The 23,911-nt window shown below is 45.6% G+C and overlaps 1 protein-coding gene across 13 annotated transcripts in view; it reads right to left on the reverse strand.

The window, feature by feature from the left end:
* Window positions 1-23,911, reverse strand: part of AAK1 (AP2 associated kinase 1) — a 156,071-nt gene that overhangs the window by 24,586 nt on the left and 107,574 nt on the right. For 12 of the 13 annotated variants that reach the window (XR_013389885.1, XR_013389884.1, XM_077915722.1 and 9 more), the window contains exons 10-17: window positions 22,090-22,169; window positions 17,787-17,941; window positions 16,539-16,819; window positions 13,163-13,399; window positions 9,686-9,918; window positions 8,134-8,291; window positions 5,902-6,006; window positions 235-330 (exon numbers count right to left, since the gene is read on the reverse strand). Coding sequence is in view for 11 of the 13 variants with exons in the window: in XM_077915722.1 (XP_077771848.1) it covers window positions 235-330; window positions 5,902-6,006; window positions 8,134-8,291; window positions 9,686-9,918; window positions 13,163-13,399; window positions 16,539-16,819; window positions 17,787-17,941; window positions 22,090-22,169 (1,345 nt within the window). In the remaining 2 variants the exon portion in view is untranslated. The remainder of the gene's footprint in view (window positions 1-234; window positions 331-5,901; window positions 6,007-8,133; window positions 8,292-9,685; window positions 9,919-13,162; window positions 13,400-16,538; window positions 16,820-17,786; window positions 17,942-22,089; window positions 22,170-23,911) is intronic. The other variant, XM_077915716.1, reaches the window with a different exon arrangement.

Genomic DNA, 23,911 nt, shown 5'->3' on the forward strand with positions numbered 1-23,911 from the left:
GATAACCACTGTGAGCATTTTGTTCCTTCTATCACATGCTTACAGGTGCCCCCCAACATGTTACAATCACATTGGACTAGGGTTCCTTCCAATGCACAGGCCCTTCCCGTTACCAAAAAACAAATAACGGGCCTGGAATTCACCTCCTTTTTATGGAGTGGTGAAACAACTCTCAAGGGACCCTGGGACATAAGAATCAAGCTGCTTAAGCTCAGATCAGCTCGATTTACCTACCTGGTGCATCGGGTACTTGAAGAGGAATGAAAGGATCAGATACACTTAGAAGCGGCAGGCTGGAATCCACAGTCTGCCCACCCTTCCTTTTCTCAGCTGGAGTTGGTTGGAGGGGAAGAAAGGGTCAAGGAGAAAAAAAAAAAGAGAGAGAGAGAGAAAAGCAGAAAACGTCAAGTAAATCCAGATGAATTTACCACCTATTTACTCAACAGTTCAAATTATAGAGTAAATCTAAACTCAGAGGCAGAATAAAGACGCATATGAGTGGATATAATCCAGTGTGATGGCAAAACACGTCTGAGAGATGTCACCCGGTCCCTGCAACATACTCAGAGACGCAACTGACGACACTAGTCTATTCGCACACCTGGATTCCGCTTCTTCCTGGTGTGGAAGCCACAGTGATCTCTTCCAGAGCTCCTGCGGCAGCTATTGTCCGTGTCACACACCGTAGCATGGAAGTGGACGGGGCTTCGTGTGTAATCTAACACAGCCATACAGGCACCCCAAGGGCCCTTCACCACCTTGCGGTCACGGTGCCACCGCGCCACCGCACGTCTGTTAGAGCGCAAGGCAGACAGACACAGACAGAAACAGAAATGGACCCCGTGTCTGCTGCAAGGCTAGACAAGCCCTAACTTCTGGACGCCATCTAACATTCACCGACGTTCATTCTAGAACTTGGCAAACTCACGGATTTACAGAAATCTACACACCCCGTGGGATCACAGGGCTTAAAGGGATCTTAGGATTTTCGAGCACAATTTTCTTATTTTACGGAAAAGGAAATGAAGCCCAGAAGTTAAGAGGCTAGCCAGGGGTCTACCTGCAAACCAGGGTCAGAACCCAGGCTTGCTGGTTTCCAATTTACCATTCTTTACGTTGCATTTTAACACTCAGTTTGTTCTCTAGTTAAAATCTCATTTTACCATCTGTAGAGATTTTTTTTAAAAAACGTTTTATTTTCAAATAATTATGAAATCATAGGATTTTGCTATACATAGAGTTCTGGGAATCTCCAACCAGCTTCCCTCCATAGTGAGATCTTTTACAACTATAGGACAATATCACTGACACCATTACAATACTGTTATTAGACTTTATTCAATTTTCACATGCACTCGTGTGTGTGTGTGTGTGTGTTTCTTTGCAGTTAGATACTATGTACAGCTTAGCATAAGCACCACCATGACAATGACACAGAACTGTTCCATCAAACCAAAGAACCCTCTTGTTCTCCTTTATAGTCACACTCACTCCTTCCTCCAGTCTCTACACCCTGGGAACCCACTAATCTGTTTTCAATCTCTGTAATTTTGTCATTTTGAGAAGGTTATTAAAGTGAGTTTTTAACTAAGCTTCTTTGAAGGTAGATGGAGGAAGAGAAGGGTAAAATCACTGCTCTTAAAATCTTTATTTTCAAATGAGATACAATGAAATATATTAACAGAAAAACAAATCATAAAACTGCATATATTCATTTTTGAAAAAAGTATATATACAGAAATAAAATTCTGGACATAAATATTATAAAATATCAGCAATGTTTTCCTCTTGCACTGGGATTATGAGTTCTTTTATCTTGTTTCTTTGGGCTTTTAGTCATTTTTCCAAAATTACACAATTGAATGTGTATAACTCAACAGAAAAATATTTTAAAAAAAGAGGCACAATGTCAAGTTTTAAATGTCTGTTCCAACATATGGACATAGTTCATCAACATTTTTGCAGATTTAACCATAAAAATGTTTAAAATAATCCTTCTGTCATCCTCTCTGACTCATTGCCAAATTTCCTGCCTATCTCCTCCTTTGATTGGAAGGTTTAAAATCATGAACAGTTTGAGCTTGATTAGAAAAATTCTAGAAAATGGTGCTATCCTATACTTTGTATGAATGAGGACATATTAATTTCTGGGATTTAGATATAATTTTCTTTCATTTATAAAATTGAAAGTGTCACACACACACAAAAGTTTACACCACAAAGAAAGAAGGAAAAATATTAAATGTTCATTTAAAAAGGCTGGATAACATGAAAAAAATGTGAAGATGTTTTATAATGTTCATAAAAGCTTAGTGTCACTGATTTACAAAGATTCTTGAGATGTAGTTATGACTATAGGTTCTGGGTTGGGTTGCTCAGGTCCAAATCTCTATACTAGCATTCTCCAGTTGTGGCCTTGGTCAGGTAATTTAACCTCTTGTGGGCTGGTTTGTTGTTTAAGATTATTTATTTATTTGATAGCAAGCATGAGGTGGGGAGGGGCAGAGGGAGAAGAAGACTCCCCACTGAGCAGGGTACTGGATCCTAGCACCCTGAGATCATGACCTGAGCCAAAGGCAGACAGATGCTTAACTGACTGAACCACCTGGGCGTCCCTTGAAGGTTGTTTTAAGGACTACCTGAAATAATGCATAAAAAGCACTTAATCAGTGGGCTTATTAGCATGTAGGAAATGCTCAGTGTATGTTCACTGTTATTACTGTCATAACTTTACTCAAACGTATGTTTTTTAAGGCAAGGCCTTTAAATCCCTTTAAAAAATACAGCTGTTTATAGCCTTTAAAGTAAGCATAAAGGGAGAGAACAGGCTAAAACAAAAATAAAAACTGTTTGATAAAGTTCATACAAGGGTGCCTGGATGGTGCAGTCAGCTGAGCTCTGGATTCTTGGTTTCCATCTGGGTCATGGGATCGAACCCTCCATCAGTCTTGGTGCTCTGTTTAAAGCTCTCTCTCTCTCCCTCTCCTTTTGCCCTTCCCCTCCATGCTCTGTCTCTCTAAAATAAATAAACAAATCTTTAAAAAAAGCCAGTTCATATAGACAAACAACAAAACATGTGATAAGTAGGAATTATAGGCACTGAAACTGAGGGCAGATGGAAAATGTGTAGGACCTCTGTCAACACTGATGAATCCAAGCGCCTAACCTGTGGCAAACAGCAACGCTTTTCATTCATTCAGTAATCTATACTGAAGCAAGCACAACACTAAATGCTAGGATTCAACACCAAAGAAGACTCTCCTAGAGCTTATTCCACAGCCCTCTTTCCAGAGAAGCTCTATCCTACCTAGTACCATAGCTGGTCATTGGTGTGATGCTCTATCTCAAGGACAACGGTCAATGCTTTACACATTTGGTCAACATGTGACCTACTGAACTTCAAGCACTTTAAACCAGACCCAAATACCAATACATTTATAAACTACACAGGCAAGACAACAAAGCTAAAAATAAAGAATAACACAAAACATTTTAACTTTTTAATGTTAAAAAGCATGCCCCAAATAAGGCCAATGTGTATGTATTCCAAATGAGTAACGAGAATATCACATGAAGACTTATGGGATATGATTAAAACATCAGGTTTTTTCTGACGAGGGAAGTGCACACCTATTAGCAAGCACCCTCAATAAACGGTGTAATCCTCAAAGGTCAGGGTGGGCTGGGCAATTAAAGAGAGAAGAGAATACTGAAATATTTGTGGACAAGTCTTCTAGCAGATTACAATGAACCTCTCTCCACACTCTCAAGCTGGCTGAAAATCACTATTACAATGGGAGAAAAATGCTAAACACTTCCATTATGTTTTTAAGAAGAATATTAAAGATTTTACTATGTGTTCCTCTTAATACTGACAAAGCAAACCTAAGAAAAACAGATCTGTAATCAAAAATAAATAAATAAATAAATAAAAGCAAAAGTTAAGGATTTAGAAGACAGAAAAACAGTAGATTTTATAAATCTAAAAGTTGCCTTAGAAAGATGCTAAAACAACAGATTTCTTGCTAAGGTTCCCAAGAAAAAAATGAAACACAAATACATACAGTGAAAACTGATATGTATACAAATAGTATAAAAGGTTTAAATGCATTATTCTATTTTATTCAATACACATTAAAATTGCAGATGATTTTCTAGAAAAAAATATTACTAAATTTGCCTCTTTGTGTGGCAGAAAACCTGAGAGAGGAAGTTCTGGAACCAGAGGGATGGTGTCCCAGCTGTGCTGCTTCCTAGATATGTGACCCTGGAAAAGATGCTAGTCTGTGCTCAGTAACCGCAACTGTGACTGATGTGGGGATGGTGTTAAGGGTCAGGTGAGATAAGACTTGTGTAGGACAAATGATAGACTGGGGAAAACGTTTACATATAGGACAAATAAGAACAAAATGAAAAAAGAACTTCAAAAAAAAAGGCAAAAGACACGAACACCACAAATCCCAGAAGAAATAATGGCCAGTAAACACTGTCCTTCTGTCTACAGCCTCTGAGTGGGGCTGGATGGGGAAATGGAGGAAGAATTACTCTTTCACTGATGATCAAAATAAAATTTGTATAGCATTCTCAGAGGCCAATTTAGAAATACGTATCAAAAACCTTAAAAGACACATATCTTTTATTTAACCAATAATCTTCTAGAAGTTATCTTAAAGAAACTGTAAAGGTTATTACATGACAGCCAAAGTTCCAATAACAAATGAACCTAAGACATTAGAAAAACTACTAACACACTTACAGAAGACAGGAGGAAAGGAATATATAAGGATAAAATCAGAAATTAATCAATATAACTAAAAAAGATCAATTTCAGAAGCATATCAAATTCCTTATCCACAAGGAATATACATACTCAAAACCTCCTATCTGTTGCTGAGTGAATTATAACAGGAAAACACTGAAACCAAATTAATGTTTAAAACAGAGATTACTTGGTTAGATACATTAGGACAAATCCATATGAAGCAATTTAACATAGATCTTTTAAAATTTATCTTTTAGGAGCTTCTTTAATGATGTGGGAAATGTGCCAGACTTAGCAAGCAAGAAAATTTGGTTTTAAAATAAGACTATAAAGATGTACATTAGAGTCTTAAGCTGAAGCTAACAATTATTTACAAAATTGTGGTCGTATATTTTCGTGAGGAAGAAGATCTGTAAATTTCATCACATTCACGAAGATATCGTGACCCTACAAAGGGTAAATGCCACTAAAATAGACACCAAAATGGTACCTTGTGCTACTTCTTAGCAGTGAGACTATGGGGATTTTAACTTTCTTCTCTACACTTGTCTATAAATTACTTTTATATAATAAACATGTACAATTTTTTAATTTTTAAGAAATTTTAATTGAAGTATAATTGACGGTGTATAATTTTGTTAATAAAGGAGAAAATTAGTCTTTTACTATTGCTTCTTTAATTTAAAAAGGTCTAATTTAAAAAGAGATCTCCCTCTCCTTGTAAACACACACACACACACACACACACACACACAGAGGCACAGAAACACAGCTCAGCAGAATCTTGGATAGAGGATACATCATTTAATTCTTAGAATTCTTCAAGTCATTCCAAAGACCTAAGCAATTACAAGACATTAACAGTGATGTTCTTAAATTTAGAAATATTTGCTTAAAGTATGTGTGTGAACTAGACAGAACAATCCTGTATCTTACTGACGCATCATCCTGTCATTTTAATTTGAAATGATTCTAGATATTTCTTTCTCCCTATCTTTATATTGGAAATATTTCTGAATAAAAGAAAACACGTTTGCACCAAGATTTGGGGCTCCGTGGCGCACCAGAGTTATCTGCGGAGTGGAAAGTGCAGAGGTAACGACAGTGAGCCCCGTGCTTCAGGCGTCTGCGATACTAACCGGTTCCAGCAGCAAACGAGGGAGTGGCAAAAGCGTCACCGGGAGTTGGTTGAAAGCCTGGGATCAAACTCTCAGCAGAGCCTCCGAGCTTCTCAGGATGTTTGCCTGGAAGGACAAGACAGCAGTCAGCGCCCTCCAGCAGAATTCCACGACACACACTCACAGGACGGAGGGGAGACTTGACTCCTCTTACTGCATTGTGGCAACACCGGGGCCCTTCACAGGTCCTTGTCTCGTCGCTGCAGTAACCGAGACGAGAGCTGAGAAAAGGAAGGAAGTTGTCAGAAGCGAAGATAGCACATTGGTTCTGCAAGGTGGAAGTCCTGGAGGTTGGAGGTGCAATGACGTGTGTGTAGTTAACACTACTGAACTGTACACCTGACAGTGGTTAAGAAGCTAACGGTTGTGTTATGTTTACTTATCACAATTTTTAAAAAAGATTTTACTTGTTTACTTGAGAGAGAGACACAGAGTACACACGCACGAGAGAGGGAGAGAGGGAGCGAGCACGTGCGCACACAAGCAGGGGTGGGGAAGGCAGAAGGAGATGGAAGAGCAGACTCCCCGCAGAGCAGGGAGCCTGACGCGGGGCTCCATCCCAGGACCCTGGGATCATGACCTGAGCGGAAGGCAGGCGCCTAATCAACTGAGCCACCCAGGTGCCCCTGTATATTTATCACAACTAAAAATTTTTTCAAATAAATAAATAAATAAGCAACAAAAAAGATGGCTGGAGCTAAAGCCCCAAAGCTCAAGCACATTATACAGGCAGAAATGCCTCCAGTCCTTACTCTCAATCTATTTGTTTTTATAGAATTCTGATGAGTTTGCCAATCTGTTTTCCGTGTTGGAAACAGTTCAGGAGAGCGCATGAGAAGGCGGCGTGGGTGAAATGGCAGGAGTGAGACTGAAGAGGGACAGGCACAAGGGCAGCAGTTTATTGCGACAGAAGAGAGACAGGAAATTATGAAAAATAAAAATAGACACAAGATTTTTAAAACTTGGGAGTCTCGTAAGTGCAAAAGTACAAGAGTCTTCAATAGCCCGTGAAGGTATTCCTGTCCATTCTAGAACAATAAGCGGCATACCCAACAATGAAATAATTTGATGATGAGTTAGCTGTCAGAGTTAAATCCTATACTCTATCTTTTGTTTAAAAGAATAAGAAAGTAAATATACATTTTTTCCAAGATTTTAGATTTTATTTATTTATTCATGACAGAGAGAGAGAGAGAGAGAGAGAGAGAGAGAGGCAGAGACATAGGCCAAGGAAGGAGCAGGCTCCATGCTGGGAGCCCGACATGGGACTCCATCCCGGGTCTCCAGGATCACACCTCGGGCTGAAGGCGGTGCTAAGCCACTGAGCCACCAGGGCTGCCCGTAATGTACATTTTTGAAAGACATCTATAAAATCATAGTTAAAAGAGATTAACAAAAGTTTAAAAAGAGTAAAATTAAAAGGTATGGTCCAAGTTTGTATCATTCCCTTGGTTCTGATCATTCCTTTACCACCCTGTGCTCTGGTCTAATGCCAAGGAACTCTATTTGAAGAATTTTCCCAGGGTATGCTGTTGTTTTCCAAAGTGCACATGTGTGCCTGTGTGCATGAGTCCCGCCTTTCCAAAATAGACTGTGCATTTTTTGTTTTGTTTTGTTTTTAAGTAGGCTCCACGCTGAGCGTGGAGTCCAATGCAGGGCATGAACTCATGACACTGAGCTCAAGACTTGAGCTGAGATCAAGAGTTGGGCACTTAACCCTTTGAGCCACCCAGGGGGCCCTAAACTGTGGGCTTTTGAGAGATGGTACCTTCTATTTATTTGGTTACCTCTCCACAGTCAGCAACCGTACTACAGAGCTCTGATGGTGGTCAAGATGCAATGTCCACGGGGGGGACACACTCTCCTGGGTAAGCAGTTACAACTTTCTGGGACAATAAACACTTAGGACAAACAACCATCACACTCCCCCAAGGAATGACCATGCTCGACCATATATCCTGATCTATGCTATCAAATCTGTCCTAAAAGTGTCCCACTCTGTGTGCCGCCACCCACAGCAAGCCAGGAGTTCCTGAAGATGAGAAGATGTCAGTGCTCTGCGAAACACAGAAAGCAATTTGCGCTCCAACTTCCAAGCAAGCCTCTAAGGGAAGGAAAGACCCAACCCTGAGTTTTCACACACATATGCCTCTAGCGTTAGGGTTTAAGAATCACAGAAGGACAACTGCTCACCTTCCCCCAGCTTGGCAAAGTCCTTGTTCAGCAGTTCTTCAGCTGTGAGTTTGGAGAAATTGTCATCGTCGAAGGGATTCCACGTAGAACCTTCGGAAGCATTATAAACGTTTTGCTGGGAGGTCCGAGGAGAGCCTGATGGAGTGGTGGTTGCAGACCTAGGTAGGTTCCCACCCCCACGAAATGAAAAAAAGTTGAAAAAGGGTCAATCTACTTTTTCTTTGAGACCAGATTGTTTTCTGAATTAAACCATTATTTTCAAAAAAATAAAATAAACCATTATTTTCTGCAGTAGTTTTCTAAAAGGATGTTCCATGGCAATTGGACGGTTTCCACAGATACTTTAATCACCGTGTGAAATATTATGTCTCCCCTTCTTTCACAATCCACTATCCCCCACTGCTTCTTTAATCTCTTGCTTAGATTTTTGGTCTCTTCTGCAACTCCTTTCAATCCCGAATCACAATGCAACCTGTTCTTAGGCCTGTACCTCCTGAGGCATCCACTGTAATATCCACAATAACCGACCCCAGAAGGGCTGGGGCTGATGCCTTTTCAGGCTGCCTCCCATCTGTCAGGACCTGGCACGCAGAGAATGGAGGGCCGCCATGAGCAGTGACCATCGCAGTTAAGGAGAAATAAAGACAGTCCTCACTATCTTGTGTTTCCAGGTATCATTACCTAATTTTCTTCTAAAGCCTCTCTTGATGTCCTTTGCATTTAACTAACAACTTAGAGATTTTTAACTTTGGAGTGAGTACATGGTTCCAAGAAAGCTGAGGGTCTGAAGTTGCATTTACCTAGCAAACACTCATTGCAATCTACTTTATTTCAGGCACGGAGCTGGTCACTGGATTTACAAAGGTTAAGGCATGGTCCTTGTCTTGGAGGAATTTGCAGGCTAGGTCAGCTGGACACACAAACAGATAATGATCATGTAATGTGATACATGCTCAAAAAAAGGTTCTGACAAACGTACATGTGACACCAAGGACTGATGAATAAATTGATGAATAAACTGATGAATAAATAAGCATTTCCTAGGTGGACAAGGAGGAGAATGGCAGTTCGGGGAGAGGGCCCAGGATGAACAAAGTGTTCACAAAGATGGAGAACAACAAGTCCACCGATGTGATACAACAGCCTATGGAGTTTAGATAGGGGGAGCCAATGAAAGACTTTCATCATAGAGAGATTTGGTCAGACTGATTTAAAAAATGCTCCGTGGGACATACATACATACATAAATAACAAAATCTAATTTGTCCAGTAAACACACACACACACACACACACACACACAAAACAAAACTCTGTGGAAGATGGGATGGTTGAGAGGATGGAAACAGTAAACAAGTATGAAATTATGTCTTAAGATCAGTCTGGTCTATGTATACTACAGGCAAATTCAGTTTCTTAATAAACAGGCACACACGTACCATTATATGTGCATACACACACATCTACATACAGCATCAAAGAATGACACAGCAGTGGCCCACAGCAGCCCCAGCCCACAAAAGTAAAAAAGATAAAGGGGAAGCACCACATACTTGGACTTATTGAGGCTGGCCTCAGCTGCAGCTGCCTGGAGCAGCTGGGTTGATTTGCTGGCAGGGACCCCAAAGACTGCGCTGTGGGTTACATCACTGAGAATCCGCCTGTGCCCAGCACGTTGGGTCTTGGGGGATGATGGAGGAGTGAGAGATCCGAGTTTCTGCCCCTGGACGGCAGGAGGTGGGGTTGTTTGAACCTTTGGCTGTTGTCTTACTGGGGCTTGAATCTGCTAGGAAAATAAACAGCAAGTGTTCCCAAAAAGGGTGGGGGGAAGGGAAAGCAAATAAACAGACAAACATAATAAAAAACGCCACACGAGAGCTAACGCGGGACTCAAATGGCTGAATTTACCAATAACACCCAGAAAGAAAAAAGACTTGTTGACGATCTTTTTTTTTTTTTTTTTTTTTTTTGACAATCTGAGCTATAACTTTGGGACTGATGGTACGGCATTTATGGGATGCTTATATATAAATTTCCATCTTCATCCGCAGTGATACACAGAGTATCCATACACAGTACAGCCCAGAGCCTAAGACTGCAGAAGCTATTTCTCACTCCAAAAATCAAGAGTGTATCCTGTAGGACCACTTTCTGTTTCTGGGGTCACGTAGGAACTCACTGAGAATGCCTCCAAAGGGCATGCTTTGAGCAATCTACCTCCACAGGCAGAAGCCAATGAAGCCACACCTCCAGCTGAAACACGCGTGAGCTGAGAAATTTCTGCTTAGAGATCCTCGACTGACACAGCTCAGACTTCTGGTTAGGAGTAACTTAGGATTCCACCGTGATTCGTAAATGGTAGAGTTTTTTTTTTTTTTTTTTCTGTTTTGTTATTGAGGCTCTTGATTTCCCTGATAAGATGGGGCTGCAAGATCCCATTTCTGTGGCTTCTCTGAGAAAATGGACAGCACTGGGGCGATGGGATTCAGTTGTTCCCACCTTTGGTTTAGAGGTGGCCCTGAAGAACCAGGTAGACAATACATGAAGATATAAGAAAAAAATTGAAAATCTCTTGATGGAACCTGATCTAATATAACACAAGGACTCTTGAGATTGGGCCATTTTCAGAGGGCAGAGCAAAGTGTCACCCCAGAAAAACAAATAGGTAGGAATATCCTTGTGGCCACGTCGTTAGACTTCAAGCATCAGTCACAGTCTACAAAGTGCTACAGCAGGGAGATGAACACAAAACAGCATTAAGAAGGCCACTTAACGCTTGAATCCTGTCAGTCCAGAGACAAAAGGACTTAGAATGGTAAAGGCCTGTGAGGTATTGAACTATCCCTTCCCTCCAATCTCTCATTTGAGACTAAGACGTCCTTCCGTGCTGCAGCTCAGCTCTCACATCTGGTGCCTTCGAGGATGGGTCCTGACAGAGAAAGGAAACCAGAGGGGCCAGCTGCTGGGGTCAGGATGCCAGCAGCCTGGGATTTTCTGTCCCTGGATTGATGCAGACTCTGAATTTTACTAAGGCAGATTATGTGCACGTATGAGGACACATCTGCTCATCAACTGAATGAATGACACAATACAAAGCTCTAAATCAGTCAAATTAAGGTCAGAGGGTAAAGCAAGGGAGGCATCTCTGAGGGAGAAGCAGAGTCCTCCATGTAGACCAGAGGTTCGGCTCCACAACATCCTCCAGGAGCCAGCGTCAGCCAAGGCAGAGCCGGTACCCACAGAGACCACACTGGCTTTACGGACAGACCTAGGTCAGCTTCTCTCTTGGAGTTTAAGACATTCACTGCCCTGAGAAAGGTCTACTTCACTGTCGAGTCCCTTTATTTTGAAGAGCCCAGACGTCTAGGAGAACATTTTCCCTTCCTGTTGCCCATCCCCATAGGGAGCACACGAGGACCCGGTGCTTCCCTCATGAGGACATCTTACCCCACCATCCAATCCATTCAGCTACTCCTCACAACAACCATGCAGGCAGTTTTATTTCCATTTCAAATCTAAGAATATGAGTCAAAAGGGGCCTTGAGAACAAAGATTCCAACTGCCTGGCTTCAGAGGAGCTGAGACCAGGGCCCCCTGAGGCTAGGCTCTCACTCAAGGTCAGAGATTCGACTGGGGACAAAATTTATGTCTCCTCATTACTGCTCAGGACTCCCTTTTCTTCACCATCACGTCTCCGCCAAAGATGGGATTAGGAAAGGGACGGAGGACACACAAACCACAGTAGAATCAAAGTAGACTCAGATGTCTGTCTTGCTGAAGTTTGTTTCAAAGAACAAAATATATGATTATAAAAGGAGTACAGTCAGATGGAGGAATGTAAGAATATACACAAAAGAATATACACAAAGGTCTGGAAAACCCATCCAGACTTCCATCCCACTATCCTAATACAGCTCTTCTTATCTTTTTTGGCATCTTTTCAAGTACATACTTTTCCCATAATTTCAACATTATCTCATGCTCATGAGCATTTCATACTATTGTGCAAACTTTATAACCATGATTTTTAATGGCCGCAGAGTTGGGTTCTTAAACAATTAGGTTGCTTTGGTTCTTCTGGCTGCTACTAGTAAGATTCCAATAAACACCTATGGCATATTGCCATTTTCCTTTCATAGGTTATTGCTTTAAGATGGCTTCAGGGTATTCTTTACAGTCACTCACTTGCTTATCTAGGGAAGTCCTGCCAAGGGTCACCAGAGAAAGGAAGGGGTGGGTCAAATTTGGGGAGCTCTCTGGCTCTTCCCTGGAGCAGAGCTCAAAGTAGGTCTTCAGCCAAGGAACATGGAGAAGGCTCATAATTCATTCCCCAGAGAGGGACCGCAAAGGGGAGCCTCCTAAGAAATGTAGTCAGTGGTTGCTGATCATTTCCTCCCCCGCATGAGCATTTATTATTATCCTTGAACAGAGATCAGGACTCTCTGGTTCTTGCCCCAGCTGTGCTATCAGTCTTTGGGTAATCCCTTTCTAGCCTGGGCCCAGTTTGAGAGGGACTGGCTCTTAGCCTACCTAGGTCCTTCACTGCTCAGTACTGGCACCAGCAGTGACTAGATCTTAATGCCAGTCTAATTTTAGAGTGATAAATAAGAGTGTTCATCTTCGGGGCACCTGGTTGGCTCAGCGGTTGAGCATCTGCCTTTGGCTCAGGGCGTGACCCCCCGGGTCCTGGGATCGAGTCCCGCATCGGGCTCTCTGCTGCTTCTCCCTCTGACTGTGTCTCTGCCTCTCACTCTGTGTCTCATGAATAAATAAATAAAATCTTAAAAAAAAAAAAAATGTTCACCTTCATCGGTAACCTAGAATCATTTTTTCCCAAGCTCTACCTTCTACAGAACCCCTCATCCCAACCTTGGATATATCAAGAAAAAGAATCAAATATTTCAACTGCAAGACTAGGGCAGCCCCCTCTCCCGGATGCAGCAGCCCCCCACCCCATCGCTGCGCCCCTCCGGCCGGGACCCAGCCCTGACTGCTGGCCTGGCTGCTCCGCCCTGGCCGGGGGCTCTTACCGGGGGCTCCTGGGCCGGGGGCGGCTGCGGGGCTGCGGCCGGGGTTGCGGGGGGCTGCGGCGCGGCGGCGGCGGCCTTCTGGGTCAGCAGCTGCGGCTGGTGCAGGCCCGTGGCCAGCGGCGGCTGCTGCGGCTGCTGGTAGAAGTTCTGGATCAGGGGCTGCTGAGAGCTTCCTTGGGGTGCCACGGGGAACGGGGCGATCGCGGGCTGCTGGGCTGCGGGGTGTACGGCCTGAAACTGAGCACAAGCGGCAAACGGGAGGAGGGGCCGCTCAGAACAGTAGCTCGCAAAAGACGAATGTCTCAGCAGCAACGGAGCCCAGGCCGAGGCCTGAGCACAGGCGGGCAGAAGTCCCTTAGCTGAGCCTCACACCTCTCGGGGGGAGCCCAGGGCACGCAAACCAACGCGACAACCGGACCTGGCAGCGCCGGGCTGGCCACCGCCCTGTGCTGCCTCCCGCACGGCAGCCCGGCTCCTGGGCGGCGGCGATGGAAGCCGAGGGCACCCATCCCGCTGGGCACCTCGCGACTCCCCGGGTAACGAGCTAACAAATGCTCTCCCGCCCACAGAAGTAATCCCTCTTGTAAAGGGATTTGGAAGGAGCCAGGATTAAAAGGCTTCACTGCACCGACAGGATGCAGCCGTGACCACACCAAGAACCTAACTGCTAAACCGGCTAGAGTCCGCCAAGCCCTCCTGCGAGCGGCCCCCCTGCGGCTCCAGCCCCTTCACTGCCCCACCTCCAGCGTTCAAAAGGCTCGGTATGCTCGGTATACTGCACCACGCACCACACACCACGCACCACGCACCACACACCACGCACCACACACCACGCCGGCTGATGCTTGATCTCACGGTGATAGCCACGGCTCTCAAGTTACACTCTCTTATCAGCTGCCTGCGGACTGGGATACTCTTCGTCCATCTCTGCTCCTCACTGCTAAGGCCTGTGCTACACACACACACACACACACACACACACACGTACGTGCGTGCAGGTCAAAGGAGGGCCTACTGATTCCTGGGTGGCGCAGCGGTTTGGCGCCTGCCTTTGGCCCAGGGCGCGATCCTGGAGACCCGGGATCGAATCCCACATCGGGCTCCCGGTGCATGGAGCCTGCTTCTCCCTCGGCCTATGTCTCTGCCTCTCTCTCTCTCTCTGTGACTATCATAAATAAATAAAAATTGAAAAAAAAATATTTAAAAAAAAAGAAAAGTCAAGATCCTGTCTTTGAATATCCCAAACATTGTTCCTTGCTGCAGAGCTCACTAAGGGGATACTGTTTCCCTTCTGGGGCAGACTTAGAGGGTTAGCAAAGAAGCAGACGTCAGCACATAGCCGCCTGTTTATAACTGCAAAATCCTGGAAACAACCAGATGTTGATCAACAGGGGACTGAGTGAATAAACCATGCTATGTACCCCTAAGAGGAAATACCGTCAAGTTGTAAACAGAAATGAGGGCTCCCTCCATCTTATGGGATGGAAGGGACAGAGTTCTGCAGATTTAACTTTGAAACTCTGTGTTTTATATTTTCATAAAACAGAACTGACCCAAAATTCGACAATAACTATAAATCAAAGAAAAAATGAAACAAATAAACCTATGTATCAAATTGAGAGCCAAACTCTCCGGAAAATAATGAGCAAAACAAACATTCGAAGGACAAAAAGGGCAAAGAAATCTTTTTCCAGAACTCGTGCTGGCACTGTTATCTTGAAATTATAGATCAAGTAAGTGATTATGTTCATGTGGTTAGGAATCAAGATTTTCAGACTAGAAAAATACATTCATAAAATCCAAACAGTTAAGCAAACATCCTAGAATTACAATTCTGATTTAAGAACATAAATTCGAATTGAACACCAATAAAAAATAAATTTATAAAAAATAATAAAAAAAAACATGAATTCGGATTCATGCTGTATATATTCTGTTAATAAGACAAACGGAGCAAAATACGTTTCCCAAGTATCCACTGGAAAGGCCTAAAAACAATAACTGACTCATTAGCAAACGAGCATCCTTAACACCAAATTGTGGTCTCTAAATACCATTTTTAAAAGGAAATGGGAGTTCCTACAGAGAAATGGCTGTATCCAGGTGAAGATCAGAGCACGCCCCGACCAGCTCGTTACACTGAATAGCAAGGAAACCACGAAAGGTGGCTGGGTCACCACCAAAGGACCCAGGAGCCAGTCTGGAGAGACTTCCACTGGCCAGAGCTGGGGCAATTCGACCATCAAAATAAAATTTTAAAAACGGCAATGTACGGAAACATACCAAATATGTTTAAATCCCTGAATTCATGATGATCCTAAAACAAATCAGAAACCTCTGTTCGCCTTTAGAGGACCCTCGAAACAGATCCGTTCTGACAACTGGGCAAACACAGGCAAAGACTCAAGCATTGTATCGGCCTTTTCCATAGAAACAGTACCTCACGGTCATCGAGTAGCTAAGAAAAATTCTTCACAGGAAAACCCCAGCCCCTAAGTGAAGAGCGAAGGCTGGATATCCACCCTGGGGCTGTCCCCGGTGAGCGAATGGACTTGGGAAATGATCAACAGCTACTCCACTGATGAGGGACGTTACATGGACGCATCACACAGACAACACCAAACTGATCTTAGTAAGAGAGAGGGCAACCAGACTTTGTACGCCTCCTGAAGTGATGCACAGAGCAAAGAACCGTCCAAACGAATCGAATTTTGAGTGAGCCTCAAAAAAAATTACCCGTTTACACAGGGGATGGAGGAACACAGTAAATGATCGCAGGGATGCAATCAGCCAAACCCAGAAGGCGGAAAATTCTACAGGACAATGACCCAGTTTTTTCAAAAAATTAAATGGCAAAGGGGAAAAAAAAGGCGGAGAGGGCACCTTTGAATAAAAGGGGACTTAAAGATAATGTCAGTCATTATAAAATCAAATTGGGCATAGTAAGTAAATGTAGAAAAAAATATGAAAAGACAACGGAAGAAGAAACATTTGATTCGAACAAGCCGACTTAAATTACGAGACATCAGGAAGAGATACAGGTTACTAAATATTTTGTAATAAGAAAAAATAATTTTTAGAATGCTAAGGGTGCAGTTGTGTTGGGGGGGAAAAGCAGAAGAAGAAGAGAAAAAGAGGCCCTGAAAGTAGCTCCCTTGCTGAGGTTCCTCCGACAGGTGAGGGACTCGCCAGGGCCCCGGGGGAGTTGGGGGGGGAGCGCCCCGATGGGTCCCCTTGGCTGAGACGCAGCGACGCCCTGTCCAGCGGCTCCCGCCCTCCCACGGCTTCCCAGGGAAGGCGCCTGTGGCGACGGGGCCTGTGCGCAGCCGCCCGACACGGCCCGGACACGCCGAGCAAGGGTCCCTGAGCAGCCTACCTGCTGGGCCTGGGCCTGGGCCTGCGGCGGCGGCTGCTGGTAGAACGTGCCCGCGGGCTGCTGGGGCGGCGGCTGCTGGGGCGGCGGCTGCTGCTGGGGCGGCTGCTTGAGGAAGAGCGGCTGCTGGTGCTGCGGTGTGGCCTGCGCCGGAGCCGGCGTCTGCTGCGGGGCCGGGGGAGCCTGGGGCTGCTTGGGCTGAGGCTGGGGTAGAGGCTGGCTGGGTTGGGCCTGGGGTTTCGGTTGGGGGACGCTGGCTAAAAGGCCAGGCTGACTGCCGGAGCCTGTAATGAGGAAAACAACCCAGATGAGGGCTCGGAACCCTTCCACACAAAAGTGGCTGCCTTTCTCTTGCCAAAGAAGTGACGGGGGGTGATGCGTGGACAGGTAATCCCAAGAGCCTTGTGCCGCTCCTGTCTTTGCATCTTCGTGCTAAACGATGTGCTTCGTAGTTTTCAAGACAAAGTTCAGTAGCAAGGTTCAACGCTCGCCTCCTTCAGGAAGCCTCCCCCTGTTCACCATCCCACTGGGTCGCTTATTCCTCTAGTCAGCACCCAAGTAGCTACTTATTCGACTGGCCTCTGACGCTACTGGATGGTGCAAAGACAGTATTTGCCCTTACTGCCAATGCTTCAGGTCAAAAGCATTCTTTGACGTTTTACTTGCAAGCTACACAACCCACGAGCCCAGGCTAGGTGCTTGGGCCTGGCTGTAAGTGCGTGACCACCAGATTCACCAAGAGCTGCTTCCTGGGAGGGGAAGTGATGACTAAGTTCAGTTACCGGATAATTTGGCTCCTCCAAACTAAGTCATCTCACAGGAACCAGGACACCAAAACATGGGGTGGTCACAGATACTTTAAGAAGACAGAGCATTAAAGAAACAATGCCTCTGTGTCAAAAGGAGGAGAGTCTTCCTTCTTTAAGGGCCAAGAGAAGAATATGAAATAAAAAGGAAGGCATGGGATGAATGGACCAAGCCACAGAATCAGGCCAAGACTAGAAGAAATGGAGAGATTAGGCTTCAGTGGTCCTGGAGGTCCCCGCACAATCCAGCGAGAGGTCTCCCCTTCGGCCAGCCACTTGCCGCACCATTTCAGTGGGCGCGCACCACCTGTCCTCCAGGCAAATCATTATTCCTTATGTGCTTCTAAATCCCATTCCTCAAGCAAAAGTAGGCTTCCCAAGATTTCTGTTAATATCTAGCCTCCCAAAGGGGTGTATCAAAGTCCAAATCAACCGAGTTACTGACCTGCAGCCTGGGGTGGGGGCTGAACCGTGGCCCGCTTTCTAGGTGTCAGGGCTGGCTGGATAGGAAGGATTCCTGGGTTTGGCTGAGTCTGCCCAGCCTTAGGCCTCTGACGGGGTGCGATTGAAGTCTCTGTGGTGGGAATGGGATCCGTCAGTCTAGAAAAGGAGGGGGGAGAAACACAGATTCACGTTAACATGTGGGAGAGCGTGAGAAGGGGAGACATGGTGCTTGACGGATTGGCTCTCCCCTCCACACTCATCCAAACCTTCCAGATCCGCTTAATCGACATTTGCCAAAGAGTGTTCCATAGGATGTGTTACTAGATGTTATGAAAAAAGGGTTGGTGGGAAATAAGTTTTAACACACTAGTCAAAATATATCAAGCGGATTTCCTTCCAGCAGAACTTTCCACGTGTGAATGCGCGTGGAGAACCCCGAGGAGAGCACTACAGAGGATGCAGTGTTTCTCTAGCTTATCTCAACTTCCATCTAATACTTCTTAGGATTTCCCAGAATGGACTTTAGAGGATGATGGAAAGGGGTGGGAAGCAAGTGGTTTTCGGATGTAGAAAGAACTCAAACTTGGTTAGAACTAGCTGTCTGCACGGTCTCTCTACAATACAAAGCATGTAAATGAGTGACTCCAATAAGGCAACTAGGAGGAGTAAGCAAACAATTCAAGATAAAGGATTTGGGGAATAGGACAGGGAGCTATTTCCTCTACTACACATGCTCCCTTTCTTCCCAAGGTAGTAACATTTTTAACTGTTTGTAGAGCCTAATTTCATACAATGCTATATGTCAAACATATTTCAGTTAAAAAATTTAGCTGGGTTTCACCCAGAGTAAAAAATCACATAGCCCAGCCTTTCTTACAATGAGGGGTGGCCAAGTGTCTAAGGTCTGGTCTTACGTGGGAAAGCAGATTGTTATATGGCAGTTTCCAGAAACGTTGAGAAACAACTAGTGTATGCCACTTGTCTCTCTTCTTTGGCTATTCCTTCATCCTATTGCTTGGAACCGGGGTGCTACCATCTTGGTCCTGACGTCATGGCTCTATCATAGGGAGGGTAGAGTGATAAGCTTGAAGAGGCCTGGGCGTCAGGCGGAACTGCCTACCAACCATGGCCTGCTGGCCTCCAGACTTTGTCTACTTGGAAGAAAAGACAAACGTCCATCTTACAGAATCCACTGTCATTTTGAGCATCACAGTCAGATCTAATCCAAATTAATACAGGATGGATGGCCAGGGGTCTAATTGCTCCTAGTGAGACTGCAGAAACACAACGGATAACTTCCACTCATCTCCAGAGCACTCCAGGCTGCTGGCTACCACCTGACTCAGATCAGAGTAGTTGTCTTTTGATAATGCACATTAGGCAGTATCACTGAAGTCGCGGCCAAAATCAACAAGCTTCACGAGTATTTCCAAATTCTGTCTGGCACAGCCTCCACGAAATGCAACACAGGCAGCGAAGCAGTGGGGCACCTGTGCCTTCCCCATGACAGCCCCCGAGGGATGTCCACAGTGGGTCCTGACGCTTTCCTTTGGAATCCTGCTAGAGGGATGCTCCTGTGCAGGGCGCACAACTTATAATATAAAAGCCACCATATTTGGGGAGGCTGTAACTTGGGGGAGGAAGGGAGGGAGGAAAACAGGACAAATGTTGGAGAAGAGGAAAAAGATGCAAGAAAAATATAGCCAGCGGTGAGGAAGGCGAACAGATTTCTATAGAAACCAAATGTTAAGAACCTCCACACTGGATGGATTTCTCTCTCTCTCTCTGTGTCTCTCTTTTTAAAGATTTATTTATTTGAGAGAGAGAGAGAGAAAGGAGCAAGAGTGCAGGAGGAGAGGCAGAGAGAGAAAATCTCAAGCAGACTCTGCACCTAGCACGGAGCCCGATGTGGGGCTCGATCCCACGACCCTGAGATAGTGACCTGAGCCCAAATCAAGGCTTGGACGTTCAACCGACTGAGTTGCTCACGAGCCCCTGGCTGCGTTTCTCTTAAAGGTAACATCTTAGAGATCAAGGGATCTGGAGTCAAAGAAAACTATATTTGAGCTTGGTTCCTCACTAATTCTGTGCTGATAGCTTTGCCATTTTTTTTTTTAATTTTTTTTACGTTTTTTTTTTTTTTTTTTTTTTTTATGATAGTCACAGAGAGAGAGAGAGAGAGGCAGAGACACAGGCAGAGGGAGAAGCAGGCTCCATGCACCGGGAGCCCGACGTGGGATTCGATCCCGGGTCTCCAGGATCGCGCCCTGGGCCAAAGGCAGGCGCCAAACCGCTGCGCCACCCAGGGATCCCAGCTTTGCCATTTTAGCTCTTCTTGCCTTAGGTCCCTTCTGTGTAAAATGGAGAAAATTATACATCATGAAGCAGATGTGAACATCGAATGCATCAATGACTGTGGAACTGTGTCGTGCTCGGGACGTTAGTTTGTGTGGCCCTCAACATGCTGTGAAAGATCACAGACCGTGAGGCCAAGAGATCTGGCTCCAAGTTGTCCCATCTCCCTGCTTGTGCGCAAACCGCTTAATGTACAGGATGGAGTACGGATGCTGGAATTCTGGGTTTTTACTAACCACACACTGATCAATCACCTCGGGCCAGTACAATTCTGAGTCTGTTTCCTCTTCTGTAAAATGAGAACAACATCAATGTCTCGCAGATTTGTTTTAAGGAAAATAGAGCCATCTTACTTATATAAAGAACCTCGTATGGTGTCTGGTATACACGGTGCCTCCGTGAAGAGCGGCTACTTTAAAAACAGAGTTAGAAAGAAAAACTTAGGGAGCAGGACTGGGGAGCAAATGTAGTAACGCAAATGAAATCCCTGTAAACTATAGATAGGACCCCTTAGGCCCAAACCCCTTGGCTGTAAATGGATCCACAGCATCAAGGATCCATACCAACTAACAGCGTGGGCACCCTACAGTTTACACAACAGTTTCCCCGTCACTGATGTTTACAACTGCCTTATATGATACAGGTATTGTTCTCTTCGTTTGACACGGCACAGCACCACTCACAACGGTACCGGTTACTGTCATTGTAACGTGTGGGCTTTGTGGGATCGGATCCTCGGGCCTAGAGCCATAGGGCCGTAAACCCAAAGACGTGGCCAATTAAAGCAGCCCCAAAAGCAACTTCTCGAGCTGAGTGTGGCAGCCTGAGGTGAGAAACAGCCCACAAAGTAACAACATGGATATAGTTGGCTAAGTGTGTGAAAAAACAAAAGTCTCAAAAAGAAAAAACAAAAAAAAACCAAAAAAAAAACAAAAGTCTCCTTACTTTAGAGCCGCATCAGCATTGACATTTATTCTAGAAACGTTTAGGAATGTTTTAAAATGTAGACATTATTTTACTGTTCTATGAAAATACCCCACCTGGGGTACTTGGTTGATAGCCTGGGGCTGTTTCCTTGCTATGGGAACACGGTAGAAAGAGAGGTACAAACGTCACTTTGAGGCACGGCGGCCATGGGGGTGTGCCCAGCAGACCCTCGGGCTCACGAGGGGTGCAAAGAAGACCAGGGGCCTGACTGCCGTGCTCCTGAAAGTCACGCCCGTGTGTGCTGCCCCGGGCTGCTCCCGGCCTCCTACCCCGTCACAGCGATGTTCAAGTGGGGTGTTCCTGGGCCACAGGGCTCCTCTGGTAGAGGACCTGGGCTCGAGGATTCCCTGACCCCTTTGGTGCGCCTTCCTGAGATTGTGTCGACAGGTTCTGGGTCGCTCTTCCTCCCGCTCTCTGGGTTAGACGTGTATCGCCCCAGCCTGCCCTGGCTCCCTATTTTCTCGCATGGTCAAATAAAATCCTAGCTTCCTCAATCCTCTCTTGGCATCGGCTTCTCAGAAGACCCCATGCTACGTGGGAGGTGATCAGCTAAGATGCACACGCTCCTTTGCTGTCCCTGGAGTCAGTGCCGCGACCTGCGCTCTCTTGATGTGGTCAGGGCCACGCACCGCGCGAAGGACGAGGGGAGGGGGCCAGGCCCCACGGAGGCCAGGACGCAGGCTTAGGGCATTCTCTTTAGCAATATTTAAAGGTGGCTGTGGCCGCCTCTCTGAATGCCCCTGCACTTCTACTCAAGCTACAGAATCAGCTGCAGAGTTCTTCATTCCCTTTCAAGCGCAGGTCGCTGGGTTTCACTACCTCCCTCCTTGGCTCCCTGGAAGAGACAGAGCTCGCTCTCCTGCTCTGCGCAGCCTCTGGCCCCGGCAGTGACAGACACAGGGCACCTCCCCCTGCACCACGCCAGCTGCCGCGGGACGTGGGCACACTCAGGCATTTCTTACCTGGCCTTCGGCTGGCTCTTTTTTGCAGCTGCCTCACTGGCTTTCACTGGCTCAGGAAGCTTGGCAGGAATGGGAGAGTTCTACAGGATTGAAAGGACACCAAAAAAGGACATTACAGATTTCTTTGTAAAAGAGCACCAGCATGACGGGGCCGATAGAAACACGTGTTGGGACGCTCCAGAGTGGCGTTCGGGCCCGGATGTCTACTAGAGCGAAGGGAAGTCAACCAAAGGTAGATCCCAGCAGTCTTAGCCCCAGCCGGGAGGCAGCATATCAGAGGAGAGCACAGGGCAGCCCCATACAGTGTACCCCTCCCCCTCCACTCCCAACCTTCTGGACCCTTCACCCCCTACCACACAGCTGAGCGGAGGTGTTAAGAATGGAACGGGAAAGAGACAACTGTGACCTGTATTACTATTTGAGCTATCAGCTCGACCCTAGAGAAGGGAGCACGCCCAGCCAGGACTCATTCCACCTTCCATCTTGAACATGGGGAGAAAACCACAACCTCGATCCATCTGGTTGCTGGCGGGCGCCGGTCCCAGTGCATGAGGCTCCCCTTGAACCAGGAGGCCAGGAGAACTCGGCCCACCTGGATCCCGAGCTGTTGCCTAACACCGGCTCCCCCCAGGGAGCACTGCTGTCCCCAACCACAAGATGACTGCTCAGCACTGCTGAATGAGCGCCACATGGCTCGAGACTTGTGAATCTGACTTTTTAAAAACTAGTCAGCAATCTGAATGCTTCCAATGATATTTCAGGTTATTTAACTTTATGAATGGGAAAGTGGGGGAGTAAAAGGGAAGCATGGTCATGTTGGAGTCCTGTACGGGATTCCTCATTTTAATCTGGAAACCAGACAAATGGAAAACTAGTAACAGTAAATATTTAGGCCTTTAGGAGGGACCTCCTATGTCCTTCATGTTTCCAGGTGGGGAGACTCTCTGCGAGGCCATCTCTCCTTGCAGCTCTTCCTCTCTCCAAGCATTCCTCTCCCAAGGGGGAAGCTTAACTTATTTGACTTAAAGGATGGGGAGAAAAAAGCGAGCTGGCCTGACTCACCTGCGCCCTCCCCTCCTTTAAGAGAGAGCCTATCTCCACTGAATCAGGCCCTCCCTGCCCAGTCATGTGGCTCTAATGTCAGGGAGTCTAACGGGTCCACCTACGTTCTCTGCCTCAATCGTATTGTTAATACAGCCAATATTCTGAGTTCCATCTGAGCCATTCCCACATCTGATTCCAAATGTGAGAGTGAAAGAGGAGTGTTATTTATCAGTACCCCCAAGCTCCAACAGCGATATCTAAAGGTCACTATTGGGAAAACTGGGAAGACAATTTCAGATTAGAACTGATTTATTATGGCATCCGTTAGTTAAATTGCAAAGGGAGCTGGATCACACATGAAAAATATGCTAAGATTGCAAAAAGGGGGGTGTGCAAGCAGTGTACTCCGAAAACTGCTGAGTGCAGAGCTTAGGATTACTAAATGTAGGAAACATTCCTGTGGCCTGATGTGTGCGAGGAGGGGAGTGGAAAACGAGTGTGAGTTATAGACGGTGGACAGCAGAAGCAGAATCGAGAAAGCTCTGCTGCCATAAAGGAGAAAAGGGACAAGGGCTTACATTCCAGTAGGTATGGGGGCAAGTCCAGAGGCCTGCCTCAGGAAAGCAGCTCGCCTTACTACCGCTACGTAAATACAACAGTCACATAGTGAACTGTGGAAGTTGACAAAGACAGTGGGAGGATCAATCTTCAAAGTGGTTGACTCAATCCCTAGGGATTTTTTATTATTATTATTATTATTATTATTATTATTATTATT

This window comes from Canis aureus, chromosome 11, assembly GCF_053574225.1.
Source record: "Canis aureus isolate CA01 chromosome 11, VMU_Caureus_v.1.0, whole genome shotgun sequence".
NCBI lineage: Eukaryota > Metazoa > Chordata > Mammalia > Carnivora > Canidae > Canis > Canis aureus.